The following is a 20,463-nucleotide window of genomic DNA, read 5'->3' on the forward strand; positions in this document are numbered from 1 at the left end:
TGCATGATGACGTCGGTGACGTGCCCCGCGCATGCGCCGGGCCGAAGCAAAATGATCCAGCCGCGACTGAGAGAAGATGGCGCGGCGCCGAAGAGAAGAACCGGAGCGTGTGAGTAAAATATGATTTTTGTCTGGACCATGCTCCATTTTCATGCGGGTCTCCCGCGGGGATGGCTCCCGCGGGCTTCTATTGAAGCCTATGGAAGCCGTCCGGATCCGCGGGAGACCCGCATGAAAATGGAGCATGGTCCAGATTTTTTCATGCTCCATTTTTTTTAAAATCACTTTTATTTTACGATCCGCGGGTATTTATCTACCCCGCGGGTGGTCAATGCATCCCTATGGGGTGCGGATCCGCGCGCGGGAGAAGAGTTAAAATCCGCTGCGGATTTTAATTCTTATTTTCCCCGTGGACATGAGGCCTTAGGGTGGATTTACAAGTTTTAATGATGCGGCTTTTAAGCCATAGCCAGGAGCGGATACAACAGACAGAAGTGCGAGGTTACCTGCGCAGAAAATCCACACCACCACCTGTGCCCAATACCTGCTGGCTGTTGTACAGAGGCCTCCACCACTGGCAGATCAGGTGCGCGGGCCTCCATGGATGCTGTAACACAGCCGTTAAAAACGGTAACTGCTACAGAGGGTCTTTTTAGATGCGCCAATTCTTGTGTGCTTGAGCAAGTGATGTCACCGCTAGCTCGCTCACACTCGGGCCGGCCGCTTATACGGGCAGATACATTGTTGGCTCGTTCAGATTAGAACCGCTCAGTTGTTCGCATTCGCTGTATAAGCCAATGAAAAGGGCAGAATGGCGCTGTTTAACCCCTTAATGACATGGCCTATTTTGGCGTTGAGGACCAAGCAATTTTTTGGTATTTTTCCATCTCCATTTTTCAAAAGCCATAACTTTTTTATTTTTCCGTGGACGAGGCCGTATAAGGGCTTGTTTTTTGCGTGGCGAGCTGTAGTTTTTATCGGTGCCACTTTTGGGTACATAGACAATATCGTAAAATTTTTTTATTTTTTTTTAATGATAACAGGGAGAGAAAACGCATCAATTCTGCCATAGATTTCTTTTTCTTTTTTTTACAGCGTTAATCATGCAGCATACATGACACACTAAATTTTTTCTGCGGGTCGGTACAGTAACAACGATACCAAAATTGTTATATTTTTTTTTTAGGTTTTTACACTTTTTTGCAATAAAACCCCCTTTTTTTGGAAATCTTTTTTTTTCTCTATAGCTGCATTCAAAGTCCTGTAACTTTTTTATTTTTCTATGTACAGAGCTCTATGAGGGCTTATTTTTTACGAGACGAGCTGTAGTTTTTATTGGTATCATTTTGGGGAATGTACGGCTTTTTTGGTCACTTTTATTGCATTTTTTGGGAGGCAAAATGCTAAAAATTAGCATTTTGCCTCTGTTTTTTAGTGTTGTTTTTTACGCTTTTTATCGTACAAAATAAAAAGTGTGTTCAACTTTTTGTACACTTCGTTACGGACGCGTCCATACCAAATATGTGGGGTTTTAAATTTTTTTCCCTTTTTTTATGCTAATATTAAAAAAAGCATAAAAAAAGGGGTTTTTTTAAAAAAATTTTTTACATTTTTTTTTTTACACTTTTCTTTTCTTTATACTATTTGAGTCCCTCTGAGGGACTTACAACACTGTGCCTATGATCGCTGTTATAAGGCATGGCAGAGCTACTGCTCTGCCATGCCTTATCGGTTATACAGCGATTATAGGCACAGGCAATACAGGACGCCAGTGTCTGGCGTCCTGTTGCCGTGGCGACAGGCCGGGCTCTCGCGATGACATCGCGAGTTCCAGCCGGAGACACAGAGGGAGCGCGATCCCTCTGTGAACGCTTTCCCTGCCGCGATCTACTTAGATCGCAGCAGGGAAGGGGTTAACAGCGGGCAGCGCATCTCTGATGCCCCCCCGCTGTTGCAGCGGGACACCGGCTGTGACTGACAGCCGGCTCCCACTGCGGGATAGCGCTGGATCTTATGTGATCCCGCGCTATCTCCAGGACGTACCGGTACACCCTGGAGCGGGAAGGGGTTAAACCAAACGATTAGTGAACGAGCCATCGATGGGTTTTCTGGCTGCATGACATGAATGCCGAGTGAAAAGTGAAGGATTATCGCTCGCCGTTGGCTGTGTTTAGACAGAATGACCGTCGTTCACATGTGCTTGTTTGAATGATAATCGCTGCGTCTAAAAACACCTTACGGGCTCCTGTCCGCGGGCGAATTTTCACTGCATTCCCCGCGGCGATAATCCAGCCACAGGGAACGCTTTCCATAGCGTTGCTATAGAGAGCGCAGCCCCGCTGTCCACGAGCGGAGAATCAGCCTGTCAGACAGGCTCACCGCGGATATCTGTCTGCAGGCTCCTGCTCCCCGTCGGTGGCTCCCACGGTGGGGATCCGCAGCAGGATACCGCAACGCCTGTAGACAGGCAGCCTAAGGCTGGATTACCACACGCCAGAAATCTCGCGGTTTGGCCGCAGCAAAACACCGTGAGATTTCCGCTGGGATAGCGCTGCTTCAAAACCCGCAGCACTTAGACACTGGTTTTGAAGCGGCCTGGCCACTCACTGTTCCGTTGCGGCCGACGCTCCCATACAGGAGAGCGCAGCCGCAGCAGAATAAAAGAAAAAAATGGACATGCTGCTGCAACGCCGCATCTGTTTTTTACCGAGAAGCCTCATCGTGGTTGGCCAATTAGCGGCCGCAGGCGGATATGCCGCAGTGAAATTCCAGAATTTCCGCGGCAAATACACCCTGTGTGAACCCAGCCTTAGGCCGCTGCACACGGGCAGGCCGGATTCCACATGCAGGAGCCTTCAGAGGAATCCAACCCTGTGCCCAGCCGGCATCCGTGCGGACCAGTATTTTCTTCTTCATGTACTGCGGATGGTCCGCACGGCTCACCATCAAACATGCACAGTACTTTAAAAAAAAACAAACGCCTGTTTTTCTTGCGGAATCCTCTGCCCTTCCACAATATTAATTGCAGAAGGACCACGGATCCATTGACTTCTGCCGTCCGTGCGGAATCTGCAGGAAAATGGAGCATGCTGCGATTTTTCCTCCACAAACGGAAACACAATTGGTTTCCGCTCATGTGCATGAAGAATCACTTTTGTATTGCCCTCTATGGGTGGTATTTGCTGCAGAATCTGGAGGCAGATGCCCGCTTTGGAATTTCGCAATTCAAATATGCCTGTTTGCATTCACTCTAAAACTTAGTGACTGGGTCTAGGCTGGAAAATGCCCCCTAGCGCTGCCGCCAGGTATTACACTGTCAGTGCAGTGGGGTAGGAGAGCTCCACAGGACTACTTCCCAGCACTCCGATATTAACGGGGTTCCCCTTTAAGAAGGCGGGAGTTAGTAAAGTTGCGGCGGGCGGCCTGCCAGCAGAGTTGTTCTCTGCTGATCTCCCCGCCCGAGTGCGGCGGCGGTCGCCATCCCAGCGCACGGTTACCTCTAGCGAGCTCACTGGCTGTCACCTCCACCACGTCCTGCACGGTATGGAAGCCGGCAGCAACCAGTCTGCTCCTTACAGAAGGCGCCAGCGGACAGCTACCAACTTCACGCTGCATGCCGGCAGCCCGGCACAATGCCGCCGCCCCACAGAGCAGGGAGCCCGCTGCTCCGGCTACCAATCAGGTGGCAGGAAGACAGCAAGGAGACTACGCAACTGCCCCAGCGTGCTGAGTGCTACGAACAGCTCCCAATTCCTAGAACAGTGAGCGCCACCTGCTGGCCCCTCCTTTGTATTACAATTCTTTGGGCTGGCTGGTTTTATACTAACACCCAATGGAATAGCAAGAACCCACTTGATGGCACATCGCTAAAAGTGCTTTACACGGAACGATTATCATTCCAATTTCAATGACTATTGTTCAGTGTATACATGGCTAATAATCGAACAATGAGTAATTAGTCTGCTTATTGTTCATTTCATGCAAGCGTAAAAAATCATTGGTGGCTCTTTCACTAATTGTTCGGTTTAATCCGCTAAGGATCAAGCATGATAAACTTACAGCGATTGGTACTGGGCTTTAAAGGGTTTTCCAGGGAGGATACTACTGATTACCTACCCTCAGGATAGCTTATAAATAGTTGATCAGCTGGGGTCCATCTCTTGGGACCCCAACCAATGAGCTGAGTGGGCGCATGTGGTCAGCGCCACAAATACACAGAGATTGGACCGGAAGCAGCGGAAGTCTCCGTGCTGACCTCTGTGTAGTGGCCGGCACTTGTAACTGCGGGCACGGCTCTCAATGAGAGCTGTACTGTAGTAACAAGTGCCAGCTGCTACATGGGCACTCAGCGCAGAGACTTTCACGCCAACCTCTGTGTATTTGCGGTGCTGACAGCATACACCCATTCAGCTGATTGGTCGGGGTCCCAAGAGATGGACCCCAGCCGATCAACTATTTATAAGCTATCCTGAGGAGGTATTAGTGTATCTTGATGCCATCAGGAAGTCCTGGTGGAGTCAAGAGTGACAGGGGGGGGGACGCCCCCTGCAGCTGATTGGCTGGACAGATGGCAAGGCAGAAGGCCCTGGAAGGCGATAACATCTGTGTGGAAAAGGCTGAGGCGTGAAGCGCCTTCTCCTGCAGACCAGCAGGGACCCCTCCCCCCCCCCATGTTACTTAGTGATGGCTGCATCGGCAGGGACGGCAATGCCATACCTGGGTGGACGCACAGTGCAGCAGCACAGCAGAAATTGCAGTGCGCCGTGGAAGCGAAGCACCATGGTGAGTTCTGACACATTCTGGCAGTAGTCACCTTCCCCAGCAGGGCAGTAGTGGACCCCACCATGTGACTTAATGATTACGGTCGCAGCAGGCAGGGCTCCGCAGCGGGAGGGGGAAGCCACAGTGAGAGCTGGCCGGATGCACTGTGGAGAAATAGAGGAGCGATCGGACTGCACCACCGGACCGCAGCACGATCCTCTTCTGCGGCGGCGACACATGCCCACTAGGTGTGTGCGGGGCAGCCGCCTTAAGGGAGCGCCGACCTCTGTGTAGTGGCCGGCACAGCTCTGGAAGTGGGAGAGCCTGGCGGACGCACTGTGGAGAAGCAGAGGAGCAATCGGAGTGCACCACCGGACCGCAGCACGATCCTCTTCTGCGGCGGCGACACATGCCCACTAGGTGTGCGCGGGGCAGCCACCTTAAGGGAGCACACAGGGGCCGAGATGCTCGCAGCAGCTAGCTGGCCACCGAAACATAAGACAAAGCCGCCATCCATCGATCTTCCCTCATCCTTCCTGCAGCAGGGAGACATCACAGTCCACCAGCGCTTACTTTTTGCCGGCCCTGCTGGCTTACGGTGAGGATTATTTTTCACCGAAATCCGCCAACAAGCAATATACACTGTGCACCTAGGACCTTTGTCTCTTGACACAATCGGGAGCTAGGGGTGTGATAGGGGCGTTCCACCTGTCAAACCCCTAGCTTCCGGTGGAATCAAGATACACTAATACCTCCTGAGGATAGATCATCAGTAGTATTTCCCTGGAAAACCCCTTTAATCTCAGCCAATAGCAGAAGTACGGTACAGGATTGAGGCCCCCTGTCCACTAGCGATATTCCGCTGCCGGGGAGCAGGGGAGAGGACTGACAGTACTCTGTGAAGACCCTATCTGACAGATAGGCTCACCGCGGAAAATCACGGCAAATCGCAGCATGCCGCGATTTGAGTCCCGTGAGCAGAGAATTGCTAGGATTTTCCGCTCGTGGATAGGGGGCTGCACTTTCCATAGCAACACTATGGAAAGTGTGCACTGCGTTACTTGTGGCTGGATTATCACCGCGAGTAACACAATGCACTATTGTCCGTGGATAGGAGTCCTAAAGCTCCTGCAATCAAGCAGCGGCCAGTCAGGTTCTCGGCTGTTACAGCTGTGGACCTGAAGGAGAAGGTAGAACTGCTTCTGCCTTCTCCTTTCCAGGCTACATAGCGCTCAATGAGCACTATGTACTAAAGAGAGACAGTGGAAGTGGTATTTCCGCTATGCAATCCGGCGATCATGAGACCGCCAGGTACCCCCTGTCAAGGCAAAGCTGTAGGGTACTAGCAGACCCTCATCGGCTCTGTTAGTGACTATTCTCCTATGGATGTCAAGAGGTCTTATATGATGTCATGGGGGACATAAATGTTTAAAAAAAAATAGCTACAAAAATAAGTTAAAAAAATAACAGAATAAAAAAGAAAATGACCCACCACCGACACCAAACAACAGTCACCCTATGCGCCCTGTTGTCCCAAACTGTACAAATTATATATCAGAACCTCTGAAACAAAGTAAGGCTGCATTCACACGATATATATCGGCTCGGTTTTGACGCCGAGCCGATATACGTCTTCCTCATCTGCAGGGGGGGGGGAGGCTGGAAGAGCCAGGAGCAGGAACTGAGCTCCCGCCCCCTCTCTGCCTCCTCTACTCCCCTCTGCACTATTTGCAATGGGGAGAGGCGTGACGGGGGCGGAGCTAATTCGTCCCACTTAGCCCCACCCCCGTCCCGCCTCCTCTCATTGCAAATAGTGCAGAGGGGCGGAGTGGAGGCAGAGAGAGGGGGGGGAGCTCAGTTCCTGCTCCTGGCTCTTCCATCCTCCCCCCCCCCTGCAGAGAGAGACAACGTATATCGGCTCGGCGTGAAAACCGAGCCGATATACGTTCGTGTGAATGCACCCTGCGGCTGGATTCAGACGAATGTATATCGGCTGGGTTTTCACGCTGAGCCGATATATGTCGTCCTCATCTGCAGGGGGGGAGGCTGGAAGAGCCAGGAGCAGTGCTCTGAGCTCCCGGCCCCTCTCTGCCTCCTCTCCGCCCCTCTGCACTATTTGCAATGGGAAGAGGTGGGATGGGGCTAATTCGCGGAACTTAGCCCCGCCCCTGTCCCACCTCCTTTCATTGCAAATAGTGCAGAGGGGGTGGAGAGGAGGCAGAGATGGGGCGGGAGCTCAGAGCACTGCTCCTGGCTCTTCCAGCCTCCTCCCCCCTGCAGATGAGGACGACGTATATCGGCTCGGCGTGAAAACCGAGCCGATATACGTTCGTGTGAATCCAGCCTCAGGAGCACATTCCTGTACTTTATTTAACGTAAAAATACAAATTTAAAAATTAAACCACTATAAATTTAAAAAAGATCTTTTTTTTACCCTCTATAAAACTAAAAGCGGTAAAAAAGCCAGTGAAAAAGGATATTAAAAAAATAGCCCTATGCGTCATGGAAAAAAACGAAACCCAAAAATAATTTTGGTAGCTGAAGAAAACAAAATAGCGCAGTTAAACCACCACATGGTGATCTGGATTATGGTTTTCTCCAGCAGGTTTCGGGGTATTTTGTAGCTTCCAAATTGTATAGTGTGCACACATCATCGACCAGATCAGACACAAGCTATCAGTCTCATATCCAAAATGGCTCTGGAGAGAAACACCCAGACAGCCCCTTTTATTGCAAGACATAACACCTGCCCTTTAATGGGCGTGCAACAGATTACATCAGTAACATATAGGATTCTCATTTGTCGGATCATATAGAATCCCCCACCCCTCTCCGTAGTCCACTGTGTGTCTCATTTGTCCTTTGTTCTATTACTTTCAGTTTTTGACCGCATGTATCTCTTTGTTGCAGAAGTTAGTATGGAGAAGTTTCTGTGTGGGGGATGGGAAAGGACTGGGGAAACACTCAGTATTGAATACAAGCAATAACATATAACACTGTGATTTAACTCTTTCCTTATGCAGCAGAGTTCCACATTATGCTGAAGTCACAAAACACACATAATACGTCTAGTTTAGTACAAATCGATAGACATTTTACACTGACTAATCATCATGTCTATCACAATGGGTAAAATCCCAAAAAGTGTCTGGTCCTTAAGGTACAAAAGCCCTCCCTATAGCTCGATTGTTGGAGGCCAGTGAGTTGTCATGGCAGCATGGAACCTAGAGAGGGATGTGTATCACGCCCTGCTTAATAATAGGAAACGTTGAGAAGTATTATATACTGCAATACTGAAGTATTGTAGAATATACTACAAGTGATCACAACTTCAAATTCCCTAGTGGGACTAAATAAAAATGCAAAAATAGTTTTAATTAAATTTTTAAAAATGTATAAAAAGAAATAATTACAAATTCTAAAAGATAAGAATTAGGAGTAAGTGAATTGTAAGTGAATTGGTTCCCTGTGATGGGGAACCAATAACAATTGCCTCCAGGTCTTCTACATCATCGTTATCCACAATACCAGAAAAAAAGGACTTTTAGGGCTCGTTCACACGAGCGCTGTTTGCGCGCAGTATAGGCGCGTTAAAAGATCACGCCTATAGTGCACTAAAGATCACTTGAACAGGTGAATTCCAGCTATTTGCATTAGCCTGTTCACGCGATCTGAGGTGCGTGTCATCCAGCTCCCATAGGAGTGTATGGAAAGCACACACCAAAGATCCGTCAGGTCCTATCTTTCCTCGTACCACGGAGCTTAGATGTGACCTCGCACTCGCATGTCCTATCTTTGATTGGTGCGAGGATTTAGCGTGTCTAAAATTCCTTCATCTGAACAATTCTATAGGAAACCATTGGTTCTAATAGAAGCGCTTTCTGTGTGCGCCTTGTTATGGGAATAATATCATACTCCAGCTGAATTCATCGTCTGCTGCAAATTAATTATAATGAGAAGTAGCATGCATACAAGGTATGTGAGTGTGACACGCTTGGTCAACCATCAGTACACTTCTGGTTTATTCTTAACCTCATTAACCTTAGCAGATATAGTGGAAATCGTGCAGTAATGAAAATACACACCTGCAACGTCATAAAAACTCATGATTTGCTTAGTTTGATTAACATATGTTAATGATCCAAGGTGTATGCCGCTTCCAAACACGTCATCTCTAACTAAGGCCCCCTGTCCACAGCCGTGACGGAATATCACTAGCGATATTCCGCCGCGGGGGAGCAGGGGGAGCGCTGTCAGGTCTCTGTGGTGAGCCTATCTGACAGGCTCACCGCGGCATACCACCATTTGAATCCTGCAAGCGGAGAATCACTATAATTCTCCGCTCGTGGACGTCGGGGCTGCGCTTTCAATGGCAACGCTATGGAAAGTGTTCACTGCGTTACCCAGGCCGGATTATCGCCACGGATAACGGAATGAACTATCGCCCGTGGACAAGCAGCCATAGAAGAAACCAAACTTATACTGTGCTCATTATCTAAGTAGCTTTTCCTCATCAGTGGTGGGGGCCCCAAAGCGCTCTCAAGATAGTTTTTCTCTGGGAAAGATGGAAGGGGGGTGGGTTTATTACAACATGCTGCTTGCACACACCGGTGTATAGTATCGAGCACGTTAACCACTGCCAGCTACTTATTAAGAGGGTAGATATATATGTTTGCCTAGCCTGATGTAAGAAACATATATTATTACTATAACAGCCTCTGATGCGCTCCTGTGAACTAGGCCTTACAGGTATACACTTTACCAGCTGAGGTTCTGACACATGAACAATTATCTGTGCTGCTCATGGACTTTTTTTTACTGCTACACTGAATTTCAATGTGTATCAGAAGAGTTTTGGACTGTCAGAACTTTTGCTGTTAAACCTCTCTAAATGGTGAAATGCTCTAAGTCTTTAGATTGTCACCTGCGTTGTGAGATTTGTTCTTTTGGTGAAAGTTTCGTACCTCCAGACAGGTAGGCATGCAGGTGCTGTAGGGGCCCAAAGAGTAGGGGGCCCGCTCATTCACGCCCCCGTTGATTACACAAGTAAGACCGTATCTGTAAGCACCCGTAAAGCCAACTAACTTGGAAATTATTTGAGTTAGGCCCCCTGCACACAAGCGAAAATTCCGCGGCGGGATTTCCCACGGAATTTCCGCTGCTGGAAGCCTGTATAGGATTGCATTAACAAACGCCCGCGATTTGGCCGCGCGAAATATCGCGCGGCAAACAAATCGCCGCATGCTCTATTTATGAAATATCACTCACCCACCGCCAGCTCTGGTCTGCGCATGCGCCGGCTTCCCGGCAAGCCGGCACATCAAACAGCCGGAGCCGGCGGGCGCGGGTGAGTACGCGCTGGTCCCTGCAGACGCTTGGGTTGGGTCCCACGGCGAGAATTCTCGCCGCCGGATCCGACCCGCCCGTCTGCAGGCGGGCTTAGGGGTCAGTTGACATCTGCATAAAGGCCCTTTTACACAGAACAATTATCGCTCAAAAAATCGTTAAAACTAGCAAAAATGAATAATTCTTCAGTGTAAATGCAGCCAAAGATGAACAATAAATTGTTTGCTTTTCATTCTTTATTCATCTCATGCAGGCCGAAAAATCATTGTTGGCTCGTTCACTAATCATTTGATTTCAATGCTGACCGTTCAGCCGTTCTCATTCACTTATACAGTGAATGTAAATGACTGAATGATTTCCCGTTTGAATGAGCCAACGATGTATCTGCCGGTATAACTAGGCTGTCCCAGCGAACTCTGACATTGTTCACTCGTTCAAACTGTTAGGGATAAATCCATGTTACGTTAATATGCTGTGGGGCTCCAAATCAGAGGTGGTTATGGCGGCCACCGTGAGAAAGCAATAGACACAGGCATCACGGTCGTGTCTTAGAGCAATCTGAGTTTATTGTGTACATTGTCTTATTCTTATACAAAAATAAGTAGGCGTATCCAAGTGTCGTCCGAATCAAAGGCTAGTGTTACAGAGGTTGAACTGTTATACAAAGGTCGACCTGCTTTACTGGTTAAACATAGACTTCTTGTCTGGTGTCTTGATTCCAATCTACCTTTTCAATCATATGCCCTACCTAGACAGCAGACAATGATCAAAGCATTCCTCACAACCTTTGTAAACAAAAGATAAAGAGGATCTTGGAGACATGATGGACATTTAAGATTACACCTCTACTTAATGTAATTAAGTACTAACCTAAATGTACAAGCATTTAATGTATACAATTCAGGCCTAAAGCCTCCGGAAACGTATATCACAGATGGATGAAATGTATACATATATAAGTTTTCATGTTCATAACCCTCACAGTCCCCCATTTGGAAACAGTCCATCTTGAAAAGAGCCTTTGTAGTGGTACTATCAAGGGTGCTAAGCCACCCTTGCCGGTCTTTCTATCCTCTTCGCCGGATCCCCACTGTTGTTGCTCTTTTACGTATGACTGTTTTAACGATATCGTAGAGGGAGCGATTCCAGATAATTTGCTTGTCTCCGTATCCCACAGAATGTCCATAAATTGCAAACACTCAAAAGAATGAACAAAAGAAACAGTATTAGTAATGGGTGAAACATAAAATCCATCATCTTTTCCTGCTGTAGGTGACCATCCAGTAAAAATATCATACCAGTTATACTCTGTGTCTACCTGGATCTTAGTACCTATGCTGACCAACTTATCTCCTACCCATACATGTTTTTCTAATTCCATAAGGGAGAGGTTAGTAACATCCAAATTCTTTTGAAGGTGTTCAGTGTCTTTCATTAGTCTTACAATTCTACCCAAGGATACAGTCAGAGTTGTCATAGGGATAGCATCTGGGTGCCAGTAGTACCTTAATGTTGCTTCAGCATCTGGCAAAAAGGTGTAAGTTTCTGTAAACCAATGTATCACCGATATGTTCTGTAAACATCCAGACAATGGAGTGGTGAGATTATACATACTGGTGGTTTTAGTTTGGTTGGTAACAAAGCATATATATTGGGGGCCAACTTCTATCAGCATATGGAAAGACGCAGGTAGCACCGTCCAATCACATATGCTGACTGAAGGCTGCAGGAAACATGGCTCATATGCGGCTGTACTCCGTCCGCATACTAGGCCATCCAGTGTTTCTTCACAGTTCTCTATACCATGGGTTTTATTTTCACTATAAATCATCATACCTGTGAACTTGGGCAACCAATATTGTAAAGCATATAGAGGCGGTCCGAACACCACAGGTAGTACTACAGACTTACACATCAGGCTTGTGTCCTTTACATCATAAAATCATTTCCCCAGTGCTATACTCATCAGAGCATTCTACACCATCAGCCCCGGGCCGTATCCAAGATGCTACTGGAATTACATTATTGAGAATATTTCTCCACAATTTTTCATTATTTGTCATCACATCTGACTGCTTTGTCCCTCTCGTGAATCATATATACATATTGCAGGCTACATTGTGTATAGTTCATGAATTTACTCATATTTACAAACAAATCCTTTTAAACCGCAAAACCAGATTAAAAAAGCGTTAATACATCCTTATCATATCCTAATGCAAGACATCGGGGGAGGAACAAGGAAGGCATGCATTGTGCCTGAACATTTATCAATCTAGAAACATCCTGTCCTACCCCAGCCATTTTATTCTTCATCACCTCTAAATCTATAGAGTTCAGAACTCCTACACCTGTACCAATTCCCCCTAATAGGGTATCATACCATTTTCGTTTTCCTCTGGTGCAGGGTTTCATTGCCTGAAGAGAAATATTATAATGCACAATGGTTTTCTGGCTCTTTGTGGATGATAAGGGGTGTCAAATGCCTGGGAGTTACCCAGGGCAGACATGAAGTGTTGCATTATTTCACCTGTGAAATGTGTACCTCTATCTGACTTGATTACCTCTGGTACCCCGTATCTGCAGATTACCTTATTCATGAGCTTCTTTTCGGTTACCTGCTCATTTACTTTTGTAACAGGGTACGCCTCCAACCTGAAAAACATCAACAACAACAAGCACATATTCATACTTCCCAACACGTGGGAGCTGAATGTCGTCAATTTGCAATCCCTGAAATGGGTAGAGTGGTCCTGGCAAGTGCCTTTGTGGTCAATTTACTTCTGCCCTGTTGCTTATGGCATAGCTCATGCAAAATTGGACAAATGATGTAGCAGCTACAGAGAATCCAGGGGGCAACCCTTTCTCTCTCAAGCGTAGGTAACATAGCTGCCTTCGATAGGTGAGTCTTTCCATGGATCAGCTGGGCCATCATGGGGTACAGGGATCGTGGTAGGCAAGTTACTGACTGTTTGCCATACGCCACCCTGTTCTACTGCTCCCATATTAGTCCATTTATCTTTTTCTTCTTTGCTGGCTTGTGACTGTAATGTCTTTAGTACATCAATGTTCAAATTTTTATCAAAGTCCAAATCATAGTATCTGACTTGTGCAGTCAGTATCTTCTTTTCTTCTTTCTTCCACGGCTTGAGGGCCGCTGTCTGCGTTGAAGTCTGCTAGGGTGTTGCCTTTTGCTTCTGCACTGTTGGCTTTAGTATGAGCTTTCACCTTCAGGATTGCTACTTTGTCTGGTAGGAGTAGGGCTTTCATAAGGTTCTGTACTGCTACACCATTCTTAATGGGTTGTCCTACAGAAGTTTAAAAGTGTCTGGCCTTCCATATTGGGCCGTAACCATGATCTATGCCGAATACATACCAGGAGTCAGTGTAAATGGTTACTTTCTGTCACTCTACACGCCTCAGTGAGGGCCTTCAGTTCCGCTTCTTGTACTGAGACATGCGGAGGCATTCTGCTTTTAGAGATCTTGTTGTGTGAACATCTGGTGTGGAGTCGTCAATCACCCTGGTACCATCTATAAAATACAACTCAAAATATGTATTAACAAGGGGTTTCAATAACCCTTTAAAACTTAAACTTTCTTGTTGCATCAATGCTAGACAATCATGCTGATATTCTATTCCAAATAGATCACGTTCTTATTTGCAAAAATTTTTAAAAATAGCTGATCTGTAATACATAGATCACCTATGCATCCCCCTCCCCCATTTGATCACCTATGCCTCCCCCTCCCCCATTTGATCACCTATGCCTCCCCCTCCCCCATTTGAAACAGGATACTCGATTGGAAGAAGAGTAGCCGGGTTCACCATTGAAAAGAAATATTAAAGGGGGGGCATGAGCAAAGCACATTGCAACCTTATTTGACGAGCTAGAGACAGATGTTTAGGTTGTACTTGAGTGAGTATACTCTGGATGTCATGAGGGGTGAGAACCACTAGGGAGGGGGTAGTTCAGGACCAACTCAGAAGACTTGTCAACCATTACTTGTACTGCTGCCACCGCACAGACACAGGAGGGGGCTCCTCGAGCTACCGGATCCAATCTCATGGAGTAATACCCAAGTGGCCGTGGACGTCCTCCATGTTTTTGCATCAATACTGCTGTCGCATGAAAGGCCAGGGACGGCAGTATGAGACAAGTCCCAAAAAGGTGCGAAGTTTGGCAGCAGAAGAAGATACAGAAATGGCTTGAACTGCAGCCCTGCGTTCTTCTGTGAGATGTCTGGTCCCTTGAGCTAGGCAATGGCCTAGAAACACAACCTTTTGTTTACAAAGCTGTAATTTTTCCTTTGAAGCCTTGCAGCCATTTTCTGCTAAAAAAAAAATTTTTTTTTAGAAGAGAAATGGATGCAGATTGACATGTTTCAGATCCTCAGCACAAAGCGGAAGGTCATTAACATACTGCAACAGCACAGTCCCCTCAGGCGGAGTCCAAGCCTGCAGGACAGACTGGAATGCCTGGTTGTACATGTTTGGAGAATTCTGCATTCCTTGTAGCAGGACTGTCCAAGCATTTTTTTTTCTTTTAGCTTTACATAAATGCCCTTTTGTCTGAAAAAGGGCCAGAGATTCAAACTGTCTCCACTCTGGTTTATTATCTATGACCTTAGGGATTCCAATAGACCTTCTACAAAGGCCATACTAAGTACATGTTTGCCCATCTTTTCTATGCCCCTATACCCCAGATCTGACTAATGTTGTTGAAGGCGGGCATAGAATTGTTTTACACTTTCATCCTTCTCTTTGTGTGATATTAAAAAGAGACAAGGAGGATTCTCTCAAATTTTTGTTTTTCTTTTTCCCAATGTTCCAGACAAATTAAAAATATTTTACCACTTCTCAATTCTCTATGTTTAATTTAATCCCAATGTGTGCCACAATAGTTTTTCACATAATTTTAGATTATCGTTCCCGCTGCCTTCCCTGTTTTACATATACTCCTGCATCTCCTCCTTGTCCTCCTTCTCATGCTTCCACTCACTAGCCTAGGATCTAGTGAGCATAGGCATAACCGGTTTGCACCGAGGAGCTCCGCAAGCAGGGCAGCTCTCTCTCCAATCCGGGTTCTGTTGTCCACAATGCCAGCAGGTCCATCCCTCCAGTCCAATGTTTGACCTTGGAGTGGATGACTTGGCATAGGGTGGGGGAGGAGACGGTTGGAATTGAGATGAAGGAGGGGGTGAAGGTGGAAGAGGGAACTGACCCCACAATGAGAGAACATTATATACCTGTGCTTTGAATTCTTTTCTCATTTCATTTTTAGCTATTGAACAGTATATATATATTTAATATAATACAACATAGGGGCTTTTTCCTGTGCAGCCAAATATAACCAATTCTCAATTCACATTTCTTTGCAAAGACAAGTAGGCCCTCTAGTCTACAGAGAAACTTCTCCAGACAGATAGCAAAAGCTGTATAACAGGTTCCACTGCCTGTAAACATCTTCTATTGTGTGTAAATAACCTGGGCTGTCTATTTAAGATTAACCCAGAATGTAATACACTTGCCCCCACCTTACAAAACTGCAAATTCACACTCACTAAGAGGGTTTTTTCATTAACTCATACACAGACTGATAAGTATATAAGTATATATGTGAAGTAGATACTGGGATTGTATTTACTGTACACCAGACTTCCAATAATGAGCGAATTATGTATAGATAAGAAAAACTCTTAGTACCGCGGTTTTTACACAATTCGCTCAGAATAGGCTACCCAATGACAAACACAATACAACTTATGCCCATTTCTACCCACATACTGATATTCACCACACTGCGACCACTCAGCGGCCAATACACTATAAGGTGCTTTATTCCACCCTGCGATAACTGACAATTCATCAGATACTTCTTTGTTCTTAGCTACCGACATTTTTGTACTATTGCGGATTTTCTTAAAAGGCGACATTTTCACACTATGCCAGATTATCACAAGAAATTCTTCAACTATCAGTTTATCAAAATTTTCCTTTAAAACAAACTAGTGTATTACTCTCTGCGTAATCCTGTTCACAGCGCCATTTATGTATTGCTGCAAGGAGCAAGACTTAGTTCAAATTACGCTTTAAAGAGAGTTAGACACTATAAAAGGTTCATACTGTAGTTGATTGGGACCCTAATAAGTGGGATGGGGACCAATATTCATGTACCAATTTCTTTAGCTATCTTTCACACCTTATCCTCTTTACCAGCAGTATGGCCAATGGCTGGCGGCTTATGTATACCAAGAGGCTTATTATTTTTATTATTATTTTCTTTATACACTCTTCAAATAAAATACTGTTGTTAATTGAAAATGAATTACACTTTAAATAGAACTTTTGTTATTAATTTGACTAAAGTACTTATCAGGTGTTTCAAATACACAATTATCTCATATTAATATCTTAATTCAATAATATTCAAATTAACACAACTCAATATTTTTGAATTCCACATATTCCACGAATCTGTATATACATATATACACTGTGGTAATCCTGGGCTATTATCTCACACAACTAGTCTCAGGAATAAAATTAGATGCCCCTCCTTTGGTCACTCCATTTGTTCAAGTGAGAGACTTAACATGGAGTCTAAGAGTGACCTTCACTCTATACATTACCACAATATACATATATATACACCAACATCCACTTAAAATGGAGACACACTTCTCACCTAGGCTGGACTGTGTGGAGGGTGGAGCAAGACCTGTTCCTATTGTTCTTCCCTCCCATCTCCTTACATCACCTAGCTCCACCCCCTGTGGTCTGGTTCAGCATTTGGTCATTTTTGCTTCATTTCGTTTCTGGTTACCGGACAGTATACACCATATAACACAGTCTAACTCTCATACAGGTCCTTCCATTTATACACACACATAAAGACAAAAACATTTGCATGTCAGTTACTACTTTTTAAGTGTCAGTACTTCCTCACTTGTCTAAAAGTGTCGGTACTTCCCAACCCTGCTTATTTCCCCCCGTCTCAACTTCTTCTCTTATACCTATAAGAGGCTCCCATCAGGGATTTTATCCCCTGAAAATTTTAGGCTTCCCTGGTACAATTTATACCATGCCTTCCTGAGATCGGCAAGAGGGTTTAATATTCTGTACTTCCTCACCCTGCATATTTTACCTCGTCTCTACTACTTCTCTTATGTTTATAAGAGGATCCCATCAGGGGTTTTATCCCCTGAATACTTTAGGCTTCCCTGGTATAACTTATACCATGCCTTCCAGAGATTGGCAATAGGGTATCATATTCTGTACACTGACCATGCAAAGTAACGAATAAAGACAATAACAGTTAAACACCCGCACAGCATATTCAGCCCACCATATGGATTCTTAAAAGCTTGAAGATTTATAAGAGGCATGCACTTCTTACCCCTCGGACAGGAAAGGAGCAGCCAGGAAACACGGATAGATTGTGGCAAGATAAAACCTTACCTTACTGCGCAGTTTTTGTCAATCCGTGGTTACGAGTGGCTCCTTATCCCATCTGGGTCCGGGGGGGTTCGAGGTGTAGGTGGTCCTCTTGTTCCATCAAGCCCCGCGTTCGGGCGCCAATTAATGTTAGGGATAAATCCATGTTACGTTAATATGCTGTGGGGCTCCAAATCAGAGGTGGTTATGGCGGCCACCGTGAGAAAGCAATAGACACAGGCATCACGGTCGTGTCTTAGAGCAATCTGAGTTTATTGTGTACATTGTCTTATTCTTATACAAAAATAAGTAGGCGTATCCAAGTGTCGTCCGAATCAAAGGCTAGTGTTACAGAGGTTGAACTGTTATACAAAGGTCGACCTGCTTTACTGGTTAAACATAGACTTCTTGTCTGGTGTCTTGATTCCAATCTACCTTTTCAATCATATGCCCTACCTAGACAGCAGACAATGATCAAAGCATTCCTCACAACCTTTGTAAACAAAAGATAAAGAGGATTTTGGAGACATGATGGACATTTAAGATTACACCTCTACTTAATGTAATTAAGTACTAACCTAAATGTACAAGCATTTAATGTATACAATTCAGGCCTAAAGCCTCCGGAAACGTATATCACAGATGGATGAAATGTATACATATATAAGTTTTCATGTTCATAACCCTCACAAAACGATAGATCAGCAGGTCTAAATGGACCCTGAGTGCGTCAGCTATAATTCAGTCTTTCTGTTCTGTTTTTAGAGCGTAGAAACGGATTTAAAACAGAAATAAACAGATCAGTTTTTTTCAATGGGGTTTTTAAACAATGGAAAACAAGTAGAAATCTTTCTGTTCATCTTGTTAGTTTTTCACCAGAACAAATAGCGCAGCCTGCAGCTAAACGGTATTTTTCTGTTTCTGCCTTTTAGATTTCTCTTCTGGCGTGTTTTAGGGCTTATTCTCATGAGCGTATATCTGTCAGGTTTTCACACCTGGCTGATATACGCTCCCATCTAAGCAGTTCCCCCTTCCCTCGCCCTCACTGGCTCTCTGTCTCTCTCCTCCAGTCCTTCGTTTGCAATGGGAGTGGGCAGGACAGGGCCGGAGCTAAGCTCTGCTCTGTCCTGCCCACTCCCATTGCTGGCATGGACAAGGGGCAGAGAGCCGGTGAGTGGGAGGGACAGCGCATATCAGAAGGCCGTGAAAACCCGTCCAATATACGCACGTCTGAATAAGCCCTTAGTAAAACTTTATATTAACCTTAAAGTGTCAAGAGTAGATTACCTTTTCATATAACTCTACTTTGTTGGGCTTACCATTCCACTTATCAACAGGGTGTGCCTGTGTGTATGGACACCTCACCATAGACAAGGGCAATGGTAACACCCAGTTGTCAATTTATTAATATATTTCCAGGAGCAGTAACGGGAACGGCACAATACAGAAGATAACGTGCTCTGGGATTATTTTATGGGGAATACAAGTATTTGCTATTCTATTTTATAGTTTCTTTGCAATATTAAATTGTCAAATATTTATTATTTTCTCTTTAATGAGACTTTTGCACAACTGCTGGTTACATTTATGAAAAACTCTGTTAGGCCTCCTGTCCATGGGCAATATTTCACTGCGTTACCCGCGGCGATAATCCACTGGTAACACAATGAACGCTTTCCATAGGATAACTTTTGAAAGCGCAGCCTGATGTACACGAGCGGAAAATCGTGGTGACAAAATGCTCTCCTGCGGCGGAAAATCGCAACGCTCGTGGACAGACGGCCTTAAGGATTAATGCACTTGCCTTTTAAATTCTATGCTGTTTCCTTAATCACTCACTGTGTTTTGCTTACATTGGCAATGCAATGAGATGTCATACATGGATGTTACCAGGACAGCCAATTGGTGACCAACAGGGTTGTCAACCTCCTTAGCATTTCTTTCTGAACTACGTGTGATTGTTCTCAGCAAGAGAAACCAAGTAATCTTGTACATATGATACCTTGTAATGGCTAACAAAAATACATCATGTTATAGCGAGCTTCCTGTGAGGTCTGAAAGCTCGCATTAACATCATGTATTTTTGTTAGTTATAAAAAAGGTATATCTACAAGATTACTTGGTTTTTCTTGCTGAGAACAACCCCCTTTGATCTACTGGCTAACACAGTGCCAAACCTTTTTTCCCGTATTTTCTGAACTACAAATCATGTACTACACCAAAGTTTTACATATACCCCGAATCCATTACAGAGGAGACCTTGCTTCTAGGCCATATCCTCAAAACACACCCAACATAATGCCTATGACTCACAAAGACCCCAATATTAACGGGGCTATTCAGGGGTTAATTGAAAAAAAATCTAACAGCACAAATAAACCACGAATAACATAACACCACACAATCAATAGAGGTCTTGTATGCTTGACTGAGCCTGCATGTTTATTCAATTGGTGGGAAAAAGACAAGCTACTTTTAAGAGGAGTTTGGGGCCCCAGTACACACGATGGATCCATCTGACATTTATAGAACCTGCTATGACACAGTATTAGTGTATCTTGATGCCATCAGGAAGTCCTTGTGGAGTCAAGATTGACAGGGGGTGACGCCCCCTGATGCTGATTTGCTGCAGAGCTGGATGGGCTGCAGGTCCTTTCAGCTCACTAAGCACAGTTGTAGAGGCAGAGAGCAGCGTGTCGGGATTTTTGATTAATGTCAGGGAGGGAGGGTTAGGGTGAGGGGTAAGTGTCACAGTTAGGCTTTAACTTTTCATATAAGCCTAACTGTTACACTGACCCCTCACCCTAACCCTCCATCCCTGACATAAATAATAAGAGACGGCACGTTGCTCTTGCCTGGCCCCGCTGCCGCTCCCCCTGCGGCCGAAGCAGGCGGGAGCGCATTGAGTGGAGTCCCCGC

At 45.4% G+C, this 20,463-nt stretch overlaps 1 protein-coding gene and 1 long non-coding RNA gene across 2 annotated transcripts in view; both read right to left on the reverse strand.

Moving 5' to 3' along the window:
* RAD51C (RAD51 paralog C) overlaps positions 1 to 4,108 on the reverse strand; it is a 68,661-nt gene extending 64,553 nt beyond the window's left edge. Inside the window, exon 1 of the mRNA XM_066575867.1 lies at positions 3,498 to 4,108. Coding sequence (XP_066431964.1) covers positions 3,498 to 3,615 — 118 coding nt within the window. The 5' untranslated portion in view covers positions 3,616 to 4,108. The remainder of the gene's footprint in view (positions 1 to 3,497) is intronic.
* Positions 4,109 to 10,648: 6,540 nt separating this feature from the next.
* LOC136576531 (uncharacterized) lies at positions 10,649 to 18,056 on the reverse strand. The gene is made up of 2 exons (XR_010786385.1): positions 17,569 to 18,056; positions 10,649 to 11,305 (listed from the first exon to the last, which is right to left on the reverse strand). It is a non-coding gene; the product is annotated as an uncharacterized lncRNA (long non-coding RNA).
* Positions 18,057 to 20,463: the final 2,407 nt, after the last annotated feature.

Source organism: Eleutherodactylus coqui, chromosome 1 (assembly GCF_035609145.1).
Source record: "Eleutherodactylus coqui strain aEleCoq1 chromosome 1, aEleCoq1.hap1, whole genome shotgun sequence".
Lineage (NCBI taxonomy): Eukaryota > Metazoa > Chordata > Amphibia > Anura > Eleutherodactylidae > Eleutherodactylus > Eleutherodactylus coqui.